The 21,123-nt window shown below is 36.6% G+C and overlaps 2 protein-coding genes across 14 annotated transcripts in view; both read left to right on the top strand.

Moving 5' to 3' along the window:
* Positions 1–11,513, top strand: part of LOC108036003 (transcription initiation factor TFIID subunit 3) — a 101,544-nt gene extending 90,031 nt beyond the window's left edge. The window contains exon 9 of one of the 2 annotated variants that reach the window (XM_050887018.1): positions 11,495–11,513. In XM_050887018.1, the coding sequence (XP_050742975.1) occupies positions 11,495–11,498 (4 nt within the window). In that variant the 3' untranslated portion in view covers positions 11,499–11,513. Of the gene's footprint in view, positions 1–835; positions 852–11,494 lie in introns of those variants that run through there. The other variant, XM_050887021.1, reaches the window with a different exon arrangement.
* The window catches only part of LOC108035799 (uncharacterized), a 33,865-nt gene continuing 19,208 nt past the window's right edge, over positions 6,467–21,123 (top strand). For 2 of the 12 annotated variants that reach the window (XM_050887039.1, XM_017111543.3), the window contains exons 1-4: positions 6,467–8,173; positions 8,378–10,030; positions 14,848–15,921; positions 19,923–20,000. In XM_050887039.1, the coding sequence (XP_050742996.1) occupies positions 14,980–15,921; positions 19,923–20,000 (1,020 nt within the window). In that variant the 5' untranslated portion in view covers positions 6,467–8,173; positions 8,378–10,030; positions 14,848–14,979. Of the gene's footprint in view, positions 8,174–8,377; positions 10,031–10,872; positions 10,968–11,072; positions 11,176–14,847; positions 15,922–18,809; positions 19,273–19,922; positions 20,025–21,123 lie in introns of those variants that run through there. The other 10 variants (XM_050887038.1, XM_050887040.1, XM_050887034.1 and 7 more) reach the window with 9 other exon arrangements.

The following is a 21,123-nucleotide window of genomic DNA, read 5'->3' as shown; positions in this document are numbered from 1 at the left end:
ACAGACATGGCTATGGAATTCATTCAGACGAATTTAATACACCCATTTACTCCACCAGTAAAGGCCAATAAACTATAATAATTTTATTTACCTTATATTTTCAATGCCCAATTTCATCTATGGTCGTTAAACCTAATGATACTTAATTATCATCTAGTCGTGAAGAACAAAAAATAAATACCAAAACGTAATTTCCAATGGTTTTGGGGACAAATGGCTGATAGTGTAAGAATTGAGAATTGGAGCTGTTAGGAACACCGAACTTAAATGTCTGCGTTAAATATACTCGCTGAAGTTTTGTCTTAAAATATTATTCGATAATCATTATTTTACTTTGTAACGATTTGTGTTTTCTAGATTTAATAAAAAAACACGATACTTAAAGCAAGTGCAAATAGTCTTGTCCTAAGAACGATTTCATGTTTAAGGTTTTAAGAACGGAAAATCTGTAGCGCCTACAGTTTTTATGATAGAAAAAATGTTAACTGAAATGTATTTTTATCATCAATACCTATCGATTGACCAACAAAATTTACCAAAAATGTGCCACGACCACTTAACGCCTACAAACCGCCAAAAACTGTGGTGGCCACCATTTTCATGCCAGAACATTTTTATACCTTTGCAGAGGGTATAATGATTTCAGTCCAAAGTTTGCAACGCAGTGAAGGAGACGTTTCCGACCCCATAAAGTATATATATTCTTGATCAGGGTCACAAGACGAGTCGATCTAGCCATGTCCGCCTGTCCGTCCGTTCGTTTCTACGCAAACTAGTCTCTCAGTTTTAAAGCTATCGGGCTGAAACTTTCCCAAAAGTTTTCTTTCTATTGCAGGTAGTATATAAGTCGGATCCAGCCGGATCGGACAACTACATCTTATAGCTCCCATAGGAACTATCGGGGAAAAAATTTAAAGAAATTATACCTTTGGTGTTTTTTAACATATGACCTTCTAGGCTTGGATATAACATTTTTAAATTAGTTCTGATTTTCGAATTAAATTTTATCAAAATCGGACGACTATATCATATAGCTCCCATAGGAACAATCGGAAAATTAGTGGTAAAATAATATTGAAAAATTATATCTTCGGTGTTTTTTTAACTTATACCCTCCTACGCTTGGAAATAACATTTTTTATTTGGTTTTGAATATCGAGTTAAATTTTATCAAAATCGCACGACTATATCATATAGCTGCCATAGGAACAATAGGAAAATTAGTCGAAAAACATGAAATAAAAATTAGATCTTTGGTGTTTTTTAACATATAACCTTATAAGCTTGAAAATAATATTTTTTAATTAGTTCTGAATTTCGAATTAAATTTTATTAAAATCGGACGACTATAACATAAAGCTGTCATAGGAACGACCGGATAATTAATGGAAAATAATGTAAAACAAATTCTAGCTTTGGGGCTTTTTGATATATGGTCTTATAATATTAGGAATAAAAATTTTTATATTTTTAAGAATTTCGAATTCAATTTAATAAAATTATTGAATTTTTTGTATAACTGCAAGGGTATACAAACTTCGGCTTGCCGAAGTTAAATTCCTTTCTTGTTTTTGCTGAATTGTATTTTCCTTATAAATACCTTTCGATTAAACGCACTCTAACGACCTCAAAAGGCCCAAAACTCTCCTGGCCAAAGTTTTAATGCTAGAACAATTTTTTTCTTAAATGTATTAGTCTTACCAATACCTATTGATTAACTTAAAAAAAAGTTTGTATGCCCGCGAACGGCAAAAACTTTAAATCGGTCTGCGGCAAACAAATTAAATCTTTGGTGATTTTCAACAACTTAACCTCCTTCGCTTGGAAATAAAATTTTTTAATGAGTTATGAATTTCGAATTTAAATTTATCAAAATCGGATAATTATACCATATAGCGTCGGAAAATTGGTACAAAAATAATATGAAACAAATTATTGCTTCGGAGTTTTTATACCCTTGCAGAGGGCATAATGATTTAAGTCAGAAGTTTGCAACGCAGTAAAGGAGACGTTTCTACGCGAACTAGTCTCTTAATTTTAAAGCTATCGGGCTGAAACTTTCACAAAGGTCTTCTTTCTTTGCATTTAGAGTATAAGTCGGAAACAGCCGGATCGGACAAGTATATCTTATAGTTTTCATAGGAACTATCGGGGAAAATATTTTAAAAAAATTATACCTTTAGTGTTTATCAATATATAACCTCCTACGTTTGGAAATAACATTTTTAATATGTTCTGAATTTCGAATTAAATTTAAAAAAATTGGACGACTATATCATCTAGCTGTCATAGGAAAGATCCGAAAATGAAAAAATAATATGAAACAAATTATAGCTTCGGTGGTTTTTGACCTATTATTCTACAATATTGTGAATATTATTATTTATATTTTAAGAGTTTTGAAATAAAATTAATAAAAATCGGACGAATCTAACATATAGCTGTCAAAGAAATGGTCAGAGAAATAATGAAATAATTTTTTTTAATGTCACTGATGCTAGCAACAATATTTAAAATTTTAAAATGGTGTTACTAATGTTGATTCTTTCCTATAACTGCAAGGCTATACAAACTTCGGATTGCCGAAGTAAGCTTATTTTCTTGTTTTAATATCACTGAAGCTAGCAACAATCGTTAAGAATGTAACATGGTGCTACTAATATTAATTATTTCTTATATCTGCAAGGGTTTATAACTGCCTTTCTTGCCTTGTACTTCATACAGGCCCTACTAGTCGGTTTGGTCCCAATTTACCTTACAGTCACAATGGTCACAGCAAACAAACAAGAAGGTCCCATAAATGTAAACATTATATAAGTGAATCCTTATGTACGCGTATTTATTTCCAGTATATACCCACACAAAGGTAGGCGCATGCATGAATACCAACGCACTAAGGAGCTGCGTTTTTTGTACTTAGCATTTATTTATGCAAAACAAATTGCATTTACACATTTCACGGCTGCTTGCATCGGTGCACTGTACATGGGCGCGATGATGTCTAATGGTTGGTAGCCATCCTTCACAGATTTTAATAGGCTGGGTTATAAATCAATTCGTTTTTAATTTGAACATTTAAGATTGGGTAAAAACCTTGTATTTCGTTGTGAAACCGACACTAAAAATGGCCTCCAGGCCACTTTCTTTACGTGCGTACCTCTAGACAAGAAAGAAAGCCAAAAGGTGGGATAACGTTTGTTTTATAAATTTGGGGAAAACCCGAAAGTTTGACAAAAACAGATTTGAACGACTTTGTATAAAGATAGTTTTCCGATTAAACAATTATTACAAAAATGTTAAGATAATGTTCCATTTATATATAGTACCGATTCTTTTTTGCCGTTTTATATTATTTTAACATTAGTTTTCCGATCCTTCCGATGACAACCATAAAATACAGTAAACTGCTTTTTTGCCAGGAGGGTGTGCCAAGGCGACTACTATATATACACGAAGAAATGAAAATCTACAGTAATCGTCCAAATGTTTCGACTGATACACCAATCGAAAAATATTGCAAAATATAAACGAATTGTATACACACCGTTGGGAAAAAGAGCAGTGAAGGTGTAAAATTGAAAATTTAGAAAATTTAATCTGTTGGGGCCGGTGGAAATAAATACATCCTATGAACCTAGTTGTATTCTCACTAAAAATACGCGTTCAATGACCCCTCAACTGTCAGAGTCGGAGACTCCGTTCAAAAGTAATACGCAAAACAACATTTTGGGGGACTTCTGCAATCAATATGCCATTGCTTAATTGTTTGATTTTAGCGAGGCGAGCCGTAACAGTAGAATGTGTATTTATTTAGTAGATCGTGTATTACATGTTCGTCACAAAAGTGGACATCAGAACTTTTATTTGTTGAAGGTGCGATCGTCACTATATTCAAACCTCGTTAAGTAGTGTTTTTGTTATACCCGTTACTCTTTGAATAAAAGCGTATACTAGATTCGTCGGAATGTATGTAACAGGTAGAAGGAAACGTTTCCGACCCCATAAAGTATATATATTCTCAGGATCACTAGCCGAGTCGATCTAGGCATTTCCGTCTGTCTGTCTGTCCGTTTGAACGCTCAGATTCAAAAACTATAAAAGCTAAAGCCGTCAGCGCAAGTTTGATTCAGCGAGGTGCCATGCCCACTTTATCGCCTACAATCCGAGAAAATCTGTAGCGCCTACACTTTTTATATCATTTCTGAATGGGAAAGCGGATACATATTTTATCATCAATCCATCCAATTTAGTGTAACGTTGTTATTTGTGACTAAGAAATGTTGAAACTAAATTTTGAAAGAATAATGTTTATAATCTAAGCTTTTTGTATGTTTGGTAATCTGTTCAATCTGGTTTGGTGTTCAATATATATGTTCTCTGTATATATAAGAACTCCACATAGGTAAAGGTACATAAGCAAAGAGCGAGACAGGGGAAGATGCGCGCAACGTGTTTATTAATTTATAAGTATTAATTTGAGCGTGTTGCCACAGAGCGAAAATGCACCATTATGACCGTTCTCACACATGCACCTATATGTATAGACATATATGCCAATTATGAGTTTATTCATACACATGCATTTACGTATACATTTTTGAAGGCACATATAATGTGCTCTTCAATACACTTGGTATACAATTACAGATGTAATGGAGGTTGTAGCGAGTCTGTCGTTTGACTTTTTACATATAATAAAATAAAAAAATATTGTTGGCTTTGTATTATGTTATGTCGAATTTTTCAGAATCCAAAGAAGTCGTGGTTTAAAAAATGTTTAGCTATTTCATTTTAAAAACTAGAAAAATATGTAAGAAAATAACAATTAAAAATGTATTTGTTTGTGTCACACTTTGTTGATCAAAAATGATATTATATTATAATTATTCTATTGTAATATTATTACTAAAAACTAATTACAGAAATATTAAAAAAACATCCAATTTCAGTTTATGTTTTCTGAACGCAAAATATAACGGTCGTTTTATTATTTCCGTTTCTACGCAAACTAGTCTCAAAGTTTTAAAGATATCGTGCTGGAATTTTCCCAAAAATCTTTTTTCAATTGCAGGTAGCATATAAGATTAGAAATTAGAAAATGTTATAGCGTAGGAGGTTATTGTTAAAAACCACCAAAAATATAATTTTAAAATAAATTTCCCAAAAATTCCTATTGTCCGATCCGGATCGGACATCTAATTTTTTTTAGTTCCAATAGGAATTTTTGGGAAATTTATTTTAAAATTATATTTTTGGTGGTTTTTAACAATAACCTCCTACGCTATAACATTTTCTAATTTGTATTAAATTTCGAATTAAAATTTATGAAAATCGGGCGATTATATCATATAGCTGTTATACAAACGATCGAAAAATTACTGGGAAAATAATATGAAAAAATTATATCTTTGGTGTTTTTTAACATATAACCTCCTACCCTTGGAAATAACATTTTTTAATTAGTTCTGAATTTCAAATTAAATTTTATCAAAATCGGACGACTATATTATATAGTTGCCATAGGAACGATCGAAAAATGGAAGGGAAAATCATATGAAACAAATAATAGATTCGGTGTTTTTTGACATATTATTATTATATTATTGGGAATAAAATTTAATTTAATTTAATTTTAAGAATTTATATTTTTTTATTGAAGTCAGCAAAAATGAATACAAATTTCACATGGTGTTACAAACGATGATTATTTCTAATAACTGCAAGGGTATACAAACTTTGGCTTGCTGAAGTTAACTTCCTTTCTTGTTTAACATATAACCTTCTACGCTTGGAAATACGTTTTTTTGTATTTTAAAAAATTTCAAATTCAACTAATGCATTGGGAAATTTTACCAACCAAATTTATTTCTTTGTATGAATTTGTATACGCGTTTCCGACCCTATAAAGTGTTTTCATCTGCAATTATATGCTAGTAAGAGAAATAAATATTGGAAAAGGAAATTATAATAAAAGAGACATACCTAAATTACATTAATGTAATAAGTTTACTTACGACTCGCCATTAACACTGTATATTTGATGCGCCGTATATACCTAGTAGAAGATTTCTTGTACTTGATCCTAGCACACTTTTTTCCCCGAAAATACTTAAAAGTTTTTGAATGTAAATATCATCAATAAAATCAATTCTTTTTAATTCAATTCAATTCAATTTTTCATAGAAACTATTTAATTATCGTTTTTGGACAATAACGAAAATGCGAAGATGCCGTAAGATTCTAGATTGCTGTGCGGAGGGTTTTGCTGCACAATAAAACAAGTACTTAAATCTACATTGTGTTAATAAAACGGACCCAACTTGAAACCCGATCCACCTGGTCGGAACAAATGTCGCCTTATCAGCACATTTGCATGGATTATTCTGGAATCTGTGCTGCTTTACCTAGGTGTTGTCCACTGTGGAGACATAGTAGGTGATTCATTTTGTATCTAATTCGGGTTTTCAAATTATTGCTACAAAATTATTTACTACCACTTGAAAAGTATTTAAAATTAGCGCTAGGTGCTCAGGATTTCGGTGTTTTCTTTTACCTTTGGTTTATGTATAATTTCTCGGCAGTAAGATTTGAACTTCACCTTCTGCTACAACCTACATAGATACGAGTAGACCTGGATTGCTAATGAATACAAGTATGCACATTTTTTGCCCTTAGTTGCAGCTTAGAGCCTCGAAACAAGGGTCTCACTTCTGATTGATGCCAGTTCATGTACAGGAGTGGAGAAAATCGATATGCTTCGGTTGGAGCTCAGACTAAAATCGATTGAACAGCAGCGGTGGCAACTAACTTTACATAAAAATGCACATGCAGCAGCACTCAGGCTTCTTATGTACACGCATTAAAATCAGTCGGGGTTCGATAGTGTTCGCCGGCTGCGTATGTACTTTGCGAGCTGCCCACATGTATGCGTGTGTACATAAGGACGTCACATAATCATTAAAATGCATACTGCTGCACCGTGACCAGAAATGCATCCCGATTGCACACACGCACATCCACAAATGTACAGCCCAAGCTAGACAGAAACAGTCGGTAACCATGAAGAGGAAGGGAGATGGCTGGACGAGGACAGAGGTGAGAGCAGGGGTGGGAGCTGGGGCCGGCCAGGAGGTGCTGGAGAGGCCTTGAAGTAGACATTAAATCATGAACAAATTTTCATACCACCCACCAGGACCTGGTCTGCTTTGGTTGCAGCCAGGCGGCAGTGGGGTAAGTGGGGTGGTTCACCGGGTGGTTGCAGCGGTCATCACTGCCGCCCTGCCGCCATATAAGGGATGTTACTGCGGAAAGTGCAGCGATGACCGGACCCGGAGCCAGACTCGGAGCCGACGAGCAACGCCGAGTGCAGCCGGACCAGCACTTGCTGCCCCTCGCATGTCTGCCGATGCGAAAGCTATCAGGGGGTGGCGTAAGGGATGATGCACCGAAAACGCATCTGAAGCGCGGCATGGGCCAGACATATTTGGCTCGCACACATTCTCGGAATCGAATGGTCTGTGGGCACCGACAGCATGCAGTTTTATGCACTCGAAAAAAAATCATGAAACACCTACCCCCTCTGGATTGGAAACGGTTCCGCGTAAAGTAGCTCTAACCGTGTAAGAGTAAGGCTGCTTATTTTGACGCGCTTGATTGTTTTTAACACCTTTCTGAGCCGCCTAATTGTTGGCAGTAATGTTGCGTCACAAGGGCTGCGCTGATTTTCAAAATAATTTGTACTAGCATTGCTTCCAGTGTGCAACTGCAACTGCAAGTGCACAAACAACTGGCTTGCAACTGCAGTTGCCGAGAGCGCCGGCGCTGCACTGGCCCCCGTCCAGTGCAGAGTGCAAGGACCTGAATCCACATCCGTCGCTTTGTCGCTGCAGTCGCTGCCGCTGCTGTCACTTTTTGTTTAACACACACAATTTTTATCTTATAATAAGCACACCGCTGACTCCCAGTCATTCTCCCACTCGGGGCCCGCCTGTCCCTTTTCCCTTCTGCGCTCTGGATTCGCCATTCTCCAGCTTCCCAAACAACGTATTGCTGGGAAGATGATTTTTATTCTCAATTATTTTGGATGCGGCATTCACAAACGCAGTATTCCATGGAGTAGAACAGCCGACTGCGGATCGTCCTGACCTCGCGGAGCATTTTTATTTTATCAAATGTGCATAAGCAAAATATTAAATGACTGTGGATTGTTAAACAATTAAGCTAACTTAACTAAAGAATCTAATTGATCGAGAGGGTCTAAAGAACGAACGAATTGCGTTGCCAAAGTGTTCTACTCTTGTGCATTTTCATTTTTGTTTGGCTTTAATCAGATTAAAAGTCTGACAAAACCCTTTATTTTCTTTCCGTTTAATTACAGATCATCATAATTTAAAAAAACAATAGACCAGAAAACGTTTTTAACATAAAAGCAGAATCCGTAACAAGAGATAAAATCACCCAACTTAACTCAACTCAACTCAACTCAACTCAACTCAACCATCTTTTAGTTATAAAAGCAATAGAACAGATGCCATTAAATCTCTCATTTTTTAACACATTACCGACAAGGAATAACACCATCAACTTCATCACAGGCCAAGAAAATTAAAACAACCAATTTGATATAAACCAACATAAAAGCCGACCAACGAGAACAAACCGCTAAAACCATAACAAATTTTTATGTTAGAAAAATGAAACAAAAAAAATAATATACAACAAAAAAGTGTTGCAAAATTGAAATCAAAAGTACAAAACCACATAAATAAATTACGAAGAATTATTATACAACTATTACAAGTACTAACGAAACTCAAAAACGTATTATAAAAAATTGTATCAGAATATGCTTTTTATCTTTCAAAGAAATACACTTCTGTAGGTTTGAGTGAGGATTGCGGGAAGACTTGAAAAAATCCGACAGAGGCTACGGATCGATAAGATACAAATTTATTTTTGTATATAATAAAGAAGTAATTTTAATTGTATTAATAGCTAACAGCTAAGAAAGCTATTTAATTAAACATATAGACCAAAGAATTGGGTTTTCGGGCTACACCGATATAAGTAATTCGTGACAAAGAGTACATTCCCACAGCTACAAAATACATTCCCTGAATGCTTACTCAATACACACTGACACCGGAACAGACAGTTTGGAATATCACATACCCTACAGCTAGCACTTTACAAAAAACTGGCTATATTCATGCCGTGGCATTCTCATGCAACTACACACCAACACAAAAATCAGGATAAACCTATAGCAATACAAACAATTTTCAAAAACAATAATTGTAATTATTTGATTAAACCTGAAGAGAGATACGGAAATTATTGTAGGTCACTGTACGTAAACTAAAATATAAGTAGTATAGTTGTATAACACCACTAATTAAGCCATTACAATTTCATAGAACAACAGAATAATGGGAGATTTTTTCAACTGGGTATACATTTAGGTCGATTGAAACAACAAATCTTATAGTCCATTTTTGGAGATCCTCGAAATACTTCCAAATTTTATAAAACTATATTTTTATATACCCTAAATAAGGAGGAGGAGGAACATAAATATCTGTAGTTGCGAAAAACGGAAATCCGATAGTTTAGTGAAAACCCTGGGCATAAAAATAGGTAAAGGTATCGGGTAACAAATTGTGATGTAAATTTAAAAAAATTTAAGCTAGTAAGAAAGAGAAAATCCAAGTATAAAATAAATCAGTTTGGCTCCATGGCTGTTTGGAGGAAGTTACACCGAAAATAGGCGATTAATGAGTTTTCATAATCAATATATCGCGACACCGTAACGTGTGCCTTATTCCGGCCTTATGTTTAAAGGACTTTCAATAACACATCAAAAACAACTTATACTAAGCCCATAACCACACCAACTATAAAATCGTCGCCTGAAAAGTCCCTAGGAGCAAGATATTCTGCGAGCACTTCACTTGGTGGTAGCTCCCCGTCACCTGCGCCGCCGCTGTCATCGTGTTGTAACCACAACAGAGGATCAATGTTTATGTCCCAGGTAATTACTGAATCAACAGGCCACTCATTGATCGTGTGATGTCCTCCAAGGCCCCTCTAACTACAACTATTTCGTGCTTGCCCCACCGGCATCCCGGTGTTGTCCGATTTGCTGGCTAAGAGCAAGTTAAGAGAGAGCGTTGAAACCCGTGGAAACGGAGCCGTGCTGCTGAGCGAGATGCTGGTGCTGGAGGACCCGAAGACGGGACGAAGATATTTTGCCGAAGGTTTTGGCGCTGAGTCCAGGAACGAAGACGTTTGGCTTACTTTGAGCCAACGAGGACGATGACGATGGCGACGGCGATGACTCGACTTCAAGCCGACTCCACTTTTGTGTACAAGTTCTATTTCTAAACGAGACGTGTCTGAACCCCCAGCAACAGTCATATTTATACTTGGCCGAGGCGGCGGCCAAATTAGTTTTTCTATGACTCGCGTGCCGCCAGGTTATCTGTAGTTGTTTACTGGGCGCAACTTTGATATCTCAACTGTAACTGTAACCGTAACTGTAACTGTAACCGTAACCGTAACCGTAATCGAGGCCGTGCACACAGATATTCCTTATTTTACTCATCTGCCACTACAAGAATATCCTCGTATAGAGGTAGAGCGGTCGAAATCCCAAAAAGTTCGCGTAGGCCATGTACCATAAAAACCACAAATAACTCCAACTCATATTTACAGTCCCTGGTTTCTGTATCTTATCAAATTCCTAAATGCAGAAAGCAAAATATGAGTTTTTACTGTTAATCAAACATAATTTGTTTCTAATTTTGAAAATGGTAGTGATAAACAAGGTCGGAAAGTATTGTCGACATCCCTTAACGTAAAAATTGTGATAGTGTAAAGTAAAACTTGTTGAGAATTAGTGCGGCAGCTCCGAATAGCCAAGTTTTTATTCATTCCAAGTGTTATTTGGAATGTCATCGTAACTACAGGTTTGAGATAATACTTTAACAGTCTAAGTGAAAACATTTATATTCACCTTTTCTCCAATTTGCTAATTTCGTGACAACGACATACCTATAACCCGAAAAATGATTTTATATACATGTTATAAAAGAATGAAGTTAAGCTTAACTTCTTGGATTAACTCTTGAGTCTAAAGAAATAAATCTCGTGAACGAACGATCTTAGAAAAACAACGTTAGTATTTAAAACAAGAAAGGAAGTTAACTTCGGCAAGCCGAAGTTTGTATACCCTTGCAATTATAAGAAATAATCAACTTTAGTAAATAATTTTTATACCCTTGCAGAGGGTATAATGATTTCAGTCAGAAGTTTGCAACGCAGTGAAGGAGACGTATCCGTTTTTCAATAAAGTATATATATTCTTGATCAGCGTCACAAGACGAGTCGATCCAGCCATGTCCGTCTGTCTGTCCGTCCGTTTCTACGCAAACTTGTCTCTCAGTTTAAAAGCTATCGCCCTGAAACTATCCCGAAAGTTTTCTTTCTATTGCAGGTAGTATATAAGTCGGAACCAGCCGGATCGGACAACTATATCTTATAGCTCTCATAGGAACTATCGGGGGAAAAAATTTAAAAAAAATTATATCTTTCGTGTTTTTAACATATACCTTTCTAAGCTTGGATATAACATTTTTAAATTAATTCTGAATTTCGAATTAAATTTTATAGGAACAGCCGGAAAATTAGTGGTAAAATAATATAGAAATTATATCTTCGGAGTTTTTTAACTTATAACCTCCTACGCTTGGAAATAACATTTTTTTTTTAATGCGAATTAAATTTTATCAAAATCGAACGACTATATCATATTGCTGCCATAGGAACGATCGCATAATTGGTGGGAAATAATGTGAAACAAATTATAGCTTTGGGGCTTTTTGGCATATTATCATATAATATTGGGAATATAAATTTTTATATTTTTAAGAATTTCGAATTGAATTTAATAAAATGATTGATTATTTTTTATAACTGCAAGGGTATACAAACTTCGGCTTGCCGAAGTTAACTTCCTATCTTGTTTCATATATTTTCCCACTACTTTCCCGATTGTTATATGTCAAAAAGCACCAAAGATATAATTTGTTATGTATTATTTTCCCATCAATTTTCCGATCGTTTCTATGGCAGCTATATGATATAGTATTCCGATTTTGATAAAATTTAATTCGAAATTCAGAACTAATGAAAAAATGTTATTTCCAAGCTTAGAAGGTTATATGTTAAAAAACACCGAAGATATAATTTTTCTTTTAATTTTTTCCCCAATAGTTCCTATGGGAGCTATAAGATATAGTTGTCCGATCTGGCTGGTTCCGACTTATATACTACCTACAATAGAAAGAAGACTTTTGGGAAAGTTTCAGCCCGATAGCTTAAAAACTGAGGGACTAGTTTGTTCAAAAACGGACAGACAGACGGACATGGCTAGATCGACTCGTCTAGTGACGCTGATCAATGATCTCCTCCACTGCGTTTCAAACTTCTGACTGAAATCATTATACCATCTGCAAGGGTATAAAAATTATATGTTTGGTGTTTTTTAACATTCAACCTTCTACGCTTGAAAATAACATTTTTTAATTGGTTTTGAATTGCCAATTAAATTTTATCAAAATCGGACGATTATATAATATAGCTGCCATAGAAATTATCGGAAAATTAGTCGGAAAATATGAATAAATTAAATCTTCCGTATTAACATATAACCTTCTAAGCTTGGAAATAACATTTTTTAAAAAATTCTGAGTTTTAAGTTAAATTTTATTAAAACTGGACGACAATATCACATAGCTGTCATATATCTTACAATATTGGGAATATAATTTTAAATATTTTTAAAAATTTCAAATTCAATTTAATAAAAATCGGACTATTCTAACATAAAGATGTCAAAAAATGGTCTGAAAAAAGAAAGAAATAATTTTATATATATTCTTGATCAGCATCACTAGACGAGACGATGTAGCCATGTCCGAACGATCAGTTTGTATACCTTTGCAGTTATAAAAAATAATCAACGTTAGTAACACCATGTGAAATTTTTAGGGAGTTTTGCTGGCTCCAGTGACATTAAAAAGAATAATTTCGTTATTTTTCTTTGACAGCTATATTTTAGAGTCGTCCGAGTTTTATTAATTTATACGTTAAATTCTCAAAAATATTAAAAATTATATTCCCAATATAATAGAAAAATATGTAAAAAACACCGAAGCTATGATTTGTTTCATATATTTTACCACCCATTTCGGATCTTTCCCATGACAGCTAGATGATATAGTCGTCCGATTTTAATAAAATTAAATTTATAACTTATTGAAAAATGTTATTTCCAAGCGTAGGAGGTTATGTTAAAAAACACCAAAAATATAATTTGTTCATATAATTTGCACACCAATTTTCCCATCGTTCTTATGGCAGCTATATGATGTTGTCGTCCGATTCTGATAAAATTTAATTCGAAATTCAAAACTAATTAAAAAATGTTATTTCCAAGCTAAGAAGGTTATATGTCAAAAAACACCGAAGCTGTAATTTGTATCATATTATTTTTCCACCAATTTTCCGATCGTTCCAACTACAGCTACATATATGATATAGTCTTCCGATTTTGATAAAATTTAATTCGAAATTCAGAACTAATTAAAAAATGTTATTTCCAAGCGAACGAGGTTAGATGTTAAAAACTCCAAAGATATACTTTTTTGTAATTTTTCCGACTTATGTACTACCTGCAAAAGAAAAAAGATAGACGCCTTAAAACTGAGAGACTAGTTTAAGTAAAAACGGACGGACGGACATACAGACGGTGAGACGGACATGGCTGACGATGCTGATCAAGAATATACAAGTATGGTCGGTAGCGTCTCCTTCACAGCGTTGCAAACTTCTGACTGAAATTATACCCTCTGCAAGGGTATAACAAGGTTTTCTTCTTCTCCACAAAATGAAAATGTTTGTCCCTTTGTTCTTGGGTATGTATGAATTCCTTTTTTTATTTAAGAGTCTTGGGGACCTTATAGGTGTATTAAGAACCTTATGGGTGTATTAGAAATCTTTTGATCTAAGATTTTTGGAAAACCCCTCTATCTTAGCGGAAAATCAAATACAGTTTCCAAACACAAATACTACAGAGTCGTGCTATATGACTTTGAAAAGGTAACTCAATTTGCTAGATACTTTACCTATATTGAAAATGTCTAAATATACATAACCGAAGTAGAGTTATAGCAAAAAGTTTTTTTAAAACAATTTGTTGCTTTATTTCTCAAATTGGGTAAAACGTTTGCTGTTTAAATTTTAAATCTTATAGTCCTAAGATTACTCAAGTTTTGATATATACACTTTTTGTCATAAAAATTACAGTTTTGAAAATAATGAGCGATAAAAAATAACCTCTTTCTGTTTACTTTAAAAAGAATTTCATTAATTACTTGAATGCCCAAGAAAAATTTTGATATTTTGCTCTTACCAAACCTTATATAAGAATAATACAGGAAAAGTGACCATTTTATATATTTTTCAAAACAATAAAGGAAACTAACTTTAGAAAACCGAAATTTCCTTGGAAGCATTGTAGGTATTAATTTGACATTAATTATCCGTAAGGTGTTTTTGTTTGATATTTTTCATTCAGTCCGTTGTCTGACATTTGATATTTAGGCTTTTGTGTGCGCTGGCGTTTTCTATTGCAACGTAATGTTTGAATATATTACATACAATTATTTTAAACGCGTCGGACTTTAAAGATAACTTTTTTTTTAATATTTAGGCAAATATCCAATTGAAAAACTTTTTTGAAATAAGCGATGCTTTCATAGTTTCTGTTTGTATTTTAATTTACAGGCAGTGGCATGACATGAAGCTAAAATGCTTTAGCCAGGACCTTACCACTGGCAGTTGGCAGAGCAGATCTCGGTCCAGGATCGAAAACAAAGGTCTCATCGATCGGTCCGACTCACAACCATTTTGCTACGAATGTTCAAGATGGACGCCGCAGACTTCTGGCAGCATGCACGTGCCCCGTTCAGCCTGCAGTACAATTCGCCGAATCAGCCGCAAGCACCCCACCACACCCTGCACCAATCCCTTCCGCAGGAGCACGAGGTGTTGGCCGACGTCCATCCAGGAGGCCCAGCCACCGGCTCGGGCGTAGTAAACAGCAGCAGCTCTATTGGCGTATCCAGCCCCCACTCTGCTCTGGGCGGCAAGGCCGAGTCCAGCCACATTCTGCAGCAGCACTCAGGGCAGCAGTCCTACGGGGGCGACTCCTTCCGAGGCTCACAGTCGCCCCAGCTAAGCAGCCACCACCTGTTGTTCAACGCAGCTGCGGCAGCTGCTGCGGCGGCCCACCTGAAGTCCACGGCCATGCAGAACAACCTCTCGCCGATGAGGGACCAGGCCCAGAGTGACCATCGCAACTATGGCCACAGCCCCTTGACCGCCCTGTGTGGGATCAAGCCCAAGCAGGAGATAGACGCCAAGCCGACCCTCCAGCCGCTGAACGAGTGCCGCCAGCCGCTGGCCCAGGCGCAATCGCAATCCCAGCCTACGTACGGAACAAACTTTTACGACGTGGGCGAAGCGACGGCGGGCGATGTCTCCGAGGCGGATGGACGAGCGCTGACCATTGGGCTCGGCATCCCAAGTAAGAGGACCTCCGAGGAGACGCAGGCCGGTCTGCAGACCCAACAGACGACGGGGGCAGACCGGGGCTTGCATACCCCGCAGTGCCCTTCTATGTCTCCCGGGACTGGGGGCAGTTCCAACTCAGGTACGGGAACCAGACCCGATCCAATACAGATCAACAAGACCCTGTCGCAGGGTCAGCAGTCTCCTCAGCACTCCACAACGGCGTCCGGCGGCACCACGACTCCCGACATTAAGTACAGCAACGACAAAATGGCTAACGAAATTCAGGTACTATATGTTTTTTTTCTCATTTAAAAATTGTATTGTTGTAAGAGCTTTATAAATACCACTTCAATTTTTTAAGTTTTGTCAATGAATACAAATTTAACAAGAAAGGAAATTAACTTCGACCAGCCGAAGTTTGTATACTCTTGCAGATATAACAAATAATCAACTTTAGTAACACCATGTGACATTTTTAAGGATTGTTGCTGACTTCAGTGATATTAAAAATAAATTTTTTCATTCTTTTTTTAGATCATTTTTTTCACATCTATATGTTAGCGTAGTCCGATTTTTAAAAATTAAAAAAGCGGTATTTCAAAGCTTAGAAGGTTATATGTTAAAAATCACCAGAGATATAATTTTTTCATATTTTCCAACTAATTTTCTGATTGTTTCTATGGAATCTATTTGATATAGTCGTCTGATTTTGACAAAATTTAATTCCAATTTCAAAACCAATTAAAAAATGTTTTTTCTATACTACCTGCAATAGAAAGAAGATTTTTGTGAAAGTTTCAGCCCAATAGCTTTAAAACTATGAGACTAGTTTGCGACAGACGGACGGACAGACGGCCAAACGGACATACGGACGGACAGACGGACGGACAAACGGACATGGCCAGATCGACTCTTCTGGTGACACTGATCAAGAATATATATACCTTATGGGGTCGGAAACGTCTCCTTCACTGCGTTGCAAACTTCTGACTGAAATCATTATACCCTCTGCATGGGTATAAAAACGAAGCAATTCTATAGTGGCTCGGCTCGATGCATAACCTAATAAACCGATGTAAACCATTCAAAATTTGGTCGTTAATTGATATCAGCTTAAAAAGTTCTGATATAATTTGTTCGACTAAAATGTTTTTAATGATACATTAAGTTAATTATTTAATTAATAATTTAGCAATTTAGTTATTTAGTTTTTTAGTTATTTAGTTAATTAATTATTTAGCTATTTATTTATTTAGGTATTTAGTTATTTAGTTAATTATTTAATTAATTATTTAGCTTTTTAGTTATTTATTTACCTATTTAGTTATTTAGTCAATTATTTAATTAATTATTTAGCTTTTTAGTTATTTATTTACCTATTTAGTTATTTAGTTAATATTTAATTAATTATTTAGTTATTTAGGTATTTAGTTAATTATTTAATTAATTATTTAGCTATTTAGTTATTTATTTACCTATTTAGATATTTATTTAGCTATTTAGTTATTTAGGTATTTAGTTAATTATTTAATTAATTATTTAGCTATTTAGTTATTTATTTAGCTATTTAGTTATTTAGTTAATTATTTAATTAATCAGTTAGCTATTTAGTTATTCAATATTTAGATTTCAAGCGTATTGAACGTTTGTGGGCGTTAGACTGCGCGTGGCACCCTGCTGAAACAACTTTGCGCTGCGCACGAAGCCCAGGAGCGTACATGAAAAGTCCAAGTCCTAGCGTGGACATTGCCAGATCAACCTAGTGGCTAGTGAGCCTGATGAAAAATATTTTTATATTATAACCCGCATTGGTATAAATCACTTTCAGATTTTTAAGAAAACTAGCAAAAACCACTCAATATGCAGGTATTTAAATGTTTAGCTTTTTAATATTTTAGTGGAACCCTTTAAGAAGTGGTGAAAAGGTAGGCTGGCTATGTCACTAACGACCTTGGAAGTTTCTTTTTTATTTGCACAAAAAGTAAAAAGTTTTAAAGTGAACTCGTTTTGACCACTTCTTTCAGTAAGAGTGAACCCGAGTTTATGTTTTATTCAAGCTTCAACAATTTTCTCTTTATCCATGCCGCTCTTCTCCTTTCCCCTAATTCAGTCCGCTTCTATTTTAAGAGTACATCAAAACAACCCCGTATTCCAGCAGGGAAATTTTGAAAGCTGCCCTCGTTCCAGCTCAACTCAAGAGGGGAACATTGCGTCCACGAGCTCGCTCAAGTCTCAAGAATCTACCTCGTACTTAGCGGGACAGCAGCCAGTTTTCTTCGCGAGTCGGCAGTCGGTAGCTATAGCGGCAGCGCTTCTCTTTTGCTATCTTAAACTACCACCCGTTGGCCACCGGTATATCTTTCTGTGTGCCGACTAGTTCGGGGAAAGCGGTCGAAAATTAGAGAGGGGCAATGGAAAATGGTGGTGTGGTGTGGAGTGGTGTGGTGTGGAATGGCTATGTTAAGTTACTATAGTTGGCAGTAAGAGCAAGGGAGAGCGAAGGTCCGAGAGAGATGGTAGGCGAGAGTGCGGGTGCCGGCAGAGAGCGGTTCTTATCCTTGCTTAGTTTTAGCTTTGCTTCTTCTTGAAGCACCGAAGTAACCCCCGTTGTCGAGCCTCTCCCTCTATGTACGCGAAAGTGTGCGAAATTCTTAGCCTCAGTTGACTTGTAAGGCGAGTCTTGGGGACCGAGACGGGGATGCAAGTTCAGGTTCAGTTCTATAGCACCACACGCACACGCACACGCGCCCGCACACTTAGGTATACAAGGATATAAAAGTCAGCCCACTGTTCCTAGCACAGACGTAAACTCCGCCGCTGCCATAATTTTGTTTCCCTCGACTTGTCGTCCCTGCCCCGCCCGCCTTCCTTTCTGCCTTCTCAGGGAAAGAGAGAAGAGAGCGCAAGATGCAGATGCCTTCTTTCGGGAGCTTTTTCCTTCCGTCCTTTTTGAAAACTCCGTCCTTTCCGCGCTTGTTTCCTCAAGAAAACAATAATAGCGCATAGAGAAAGAGATGCCGAGTTAGAAGCCCGACCGCGGCAGCGGCAGCGACAGAGACAGAGACAGAGACGACGAGGCAGCAGCGGGATAGTTTAAGAAGAACCCCTTGGCAGTCACGCAGTGTCCCGTTTGCCGATGATAATTCGCCGTGCCGGCAGAAGTTCAAAGGACATCAGACCGTAAGGTTGTGTGCTCCGTGGTGTGCTGCTTCGCGTAGCTAAATATCCTCACGAAACTAAAATCAGTGCGTTCGTTCGCAAGCTACTTCGTGGTCGCGAGTCCGAGTGACTTACTGCACTGACCACCGATACTCTGCACCTCTGAAGGGCATTCGCGGCTGAACAACTCTCTTGCCGATCCAACAAATTGAGCCGATATTGCGTCCTTCAGGGGCTGTGTCGCTGGAGCAGCTAGCCAGTGCTAAGATCCGCCTGACATGCGAGCCAAGTGCCGCACAGTTCGCAAGCCAGGAAACCTGTCCCCAAAATTAATCACTGGATAAAAACAAAAATATACACACCGCAAAGGAACTGTGTTGTATTCGTTCCGTTCCGTTCCGTTTTGTTTCGCTTTACGATCGGCTATTTAGATCGCTATCGTATACAATGACACTTGACTGTGAAAAGGAGCACGATGTAATTTTTAATTTTTATTTCACCACCTAAAAATGCCCGCTTTTGTTTTTAGAGTTCTAAGTAGAAATATTTTTCTATAATTACTGCAGCCGTGGCGTGAGCAACCAACAAGAGAAAATACTAATTACCGATAAGAAGTAATCTAGTTTCTGATATAGAATAGGTGCCATCTTAAAACACCTCTGGCGTGTAAGGTGAATCAGGTTTCAATAACAAAATATTTAGCGGTAGTGCAACATTTTAGCTAGACAAGCTAAACACGTAATACTTAAACCCACTTTAGGAACGCCGTCGAAAATGGCACAAAAATGGGTTTGAGTACAAGTGGAGAATAATGCAACCTTTATACGTGATATATTGGTCTGGGAACATTTTAAATATCCTAAAATGATGATGAAATTAGGTTTTTAAGAGCCAGAAACACTAAAAGTAAATCACTCCACGTTCTGCATCTAGTGCCAACACTAGAACCTTTCGAAGTAAATAGCACTGAAAATGGAAGTCCAAGTATTCTTATGAAAAAAACATATATTCAATGTCAACATTTAACCTAGTAATTTCATATTTCCCGCCTATCTTTCCCATATAAGAAACAAACATTGTTCGCCAGCTAACTTATGATTAAAATGTGTCCCTTCGATTGTTTTCAGCTTCAGCTATCCCGGTCGAGCAGCGCAGCCGCGATCAGTGAACGCACCCTTGAAGAATGTTGGTCAACCCTGCAACGAGTGAGTTGGCATCTGTTCCGTTGTGTATAGTACTCTTCCTCGTCAAAGACACGATCTCAGCTTCAGCTGCAGAACAGCACATCCCATCACATCACCGAACACTTACTTACCAATAACTAGCCTTAATTTGGGCGCCCCACGATCGTTATTTCTTGGGCTGGGGGAAGTGTGAAACTGCTGTCTAGAGTTAGATTTTGTCACTTATTTTCCTTTAAAATATTTTAGTGGGCTTATTCAGTTTGGTTGCGAAAAGAGTTTAAAAACCTCTCGTAACTTTTATAACACATAACATATAACATATTGCTGATTTTGCTAAACAACACCTCACCTGCGAATAGAAAGCCAGACGTCGACACCCGCTTCCTCAACTTTGATTTGCAAGTAAAATGTTTATTTCTTAAAAATAGTTTGTATTATGTATCATTTCTACTATTAATGGCTTTTTAAGTTTATTGTTTAAAAACATGTAAGCAACGACAAACTATTTATAAATTAAATGTATGTATCAGTAATATTATGCACTGTTTTATTTTATTTTCTCTTATTTACAAATCTTTTTGGGTACATTGGAACATTGAGCTTTTACCGGTTGAGAAGCACCCTTCCGCAGGTCAACGTTTATTCGGGACTGGTGTGATTAGGGGCTATAAGAAGGTATACATCCTGACAGATTGACAGACGGACATGCCTATATCGACTTGCCTTGTGTGAGCATCACTTACAAGAATCCTTCAGTGCGCTACGAGCCCTAAGCCTGAACAATGATGCTTTTTGCAGAGTATCATCATTTTACTCGTATAATATAATAACAGCAGGAAAAAGCTTTCGACCCTAAAAGGTCAACTTATTCCTGATCAGGATTACTTGCCGAGTCGATCTAGACATGCTGTCTGTCCATCCGTGTGACCGCTGCGAGGCTTAGATCTCGGTAACTCTAAAAGCTAGGAGTGTAGAGCTTATTGAACAGCACAAGTTTGTTTCAGCCGGGCTCTACGCCCGCAAAAGACCATAACCATATAACCCGTCAGGCACCGACATTTTAAAAATATGTTATTGATAAAAAAAGGCTTTTAATATGGACTAATCAAGTGTGCAATATTGGAAAGAGACTATTTGCTGCTTA

Source organism: Drosophila biarmipes, chromosome 4, assembly GCF_025231255.1.
Source record: "Drosophila biarmipes strain raj3 chromosome 4, RU_DBia_V1.1, whole genome shotgun sequence".
Lineage (NCBI taxonomy): Eukaryota > Metazoa > Arthropoda > Insecta > Diptera > Drosophilidae > Drosophila > Drosophila biarmipes.
Note: the sequence above shows the minus strand (reverse complement) of the source record. Positions and strands in the feature narration are given on the sequence as shown.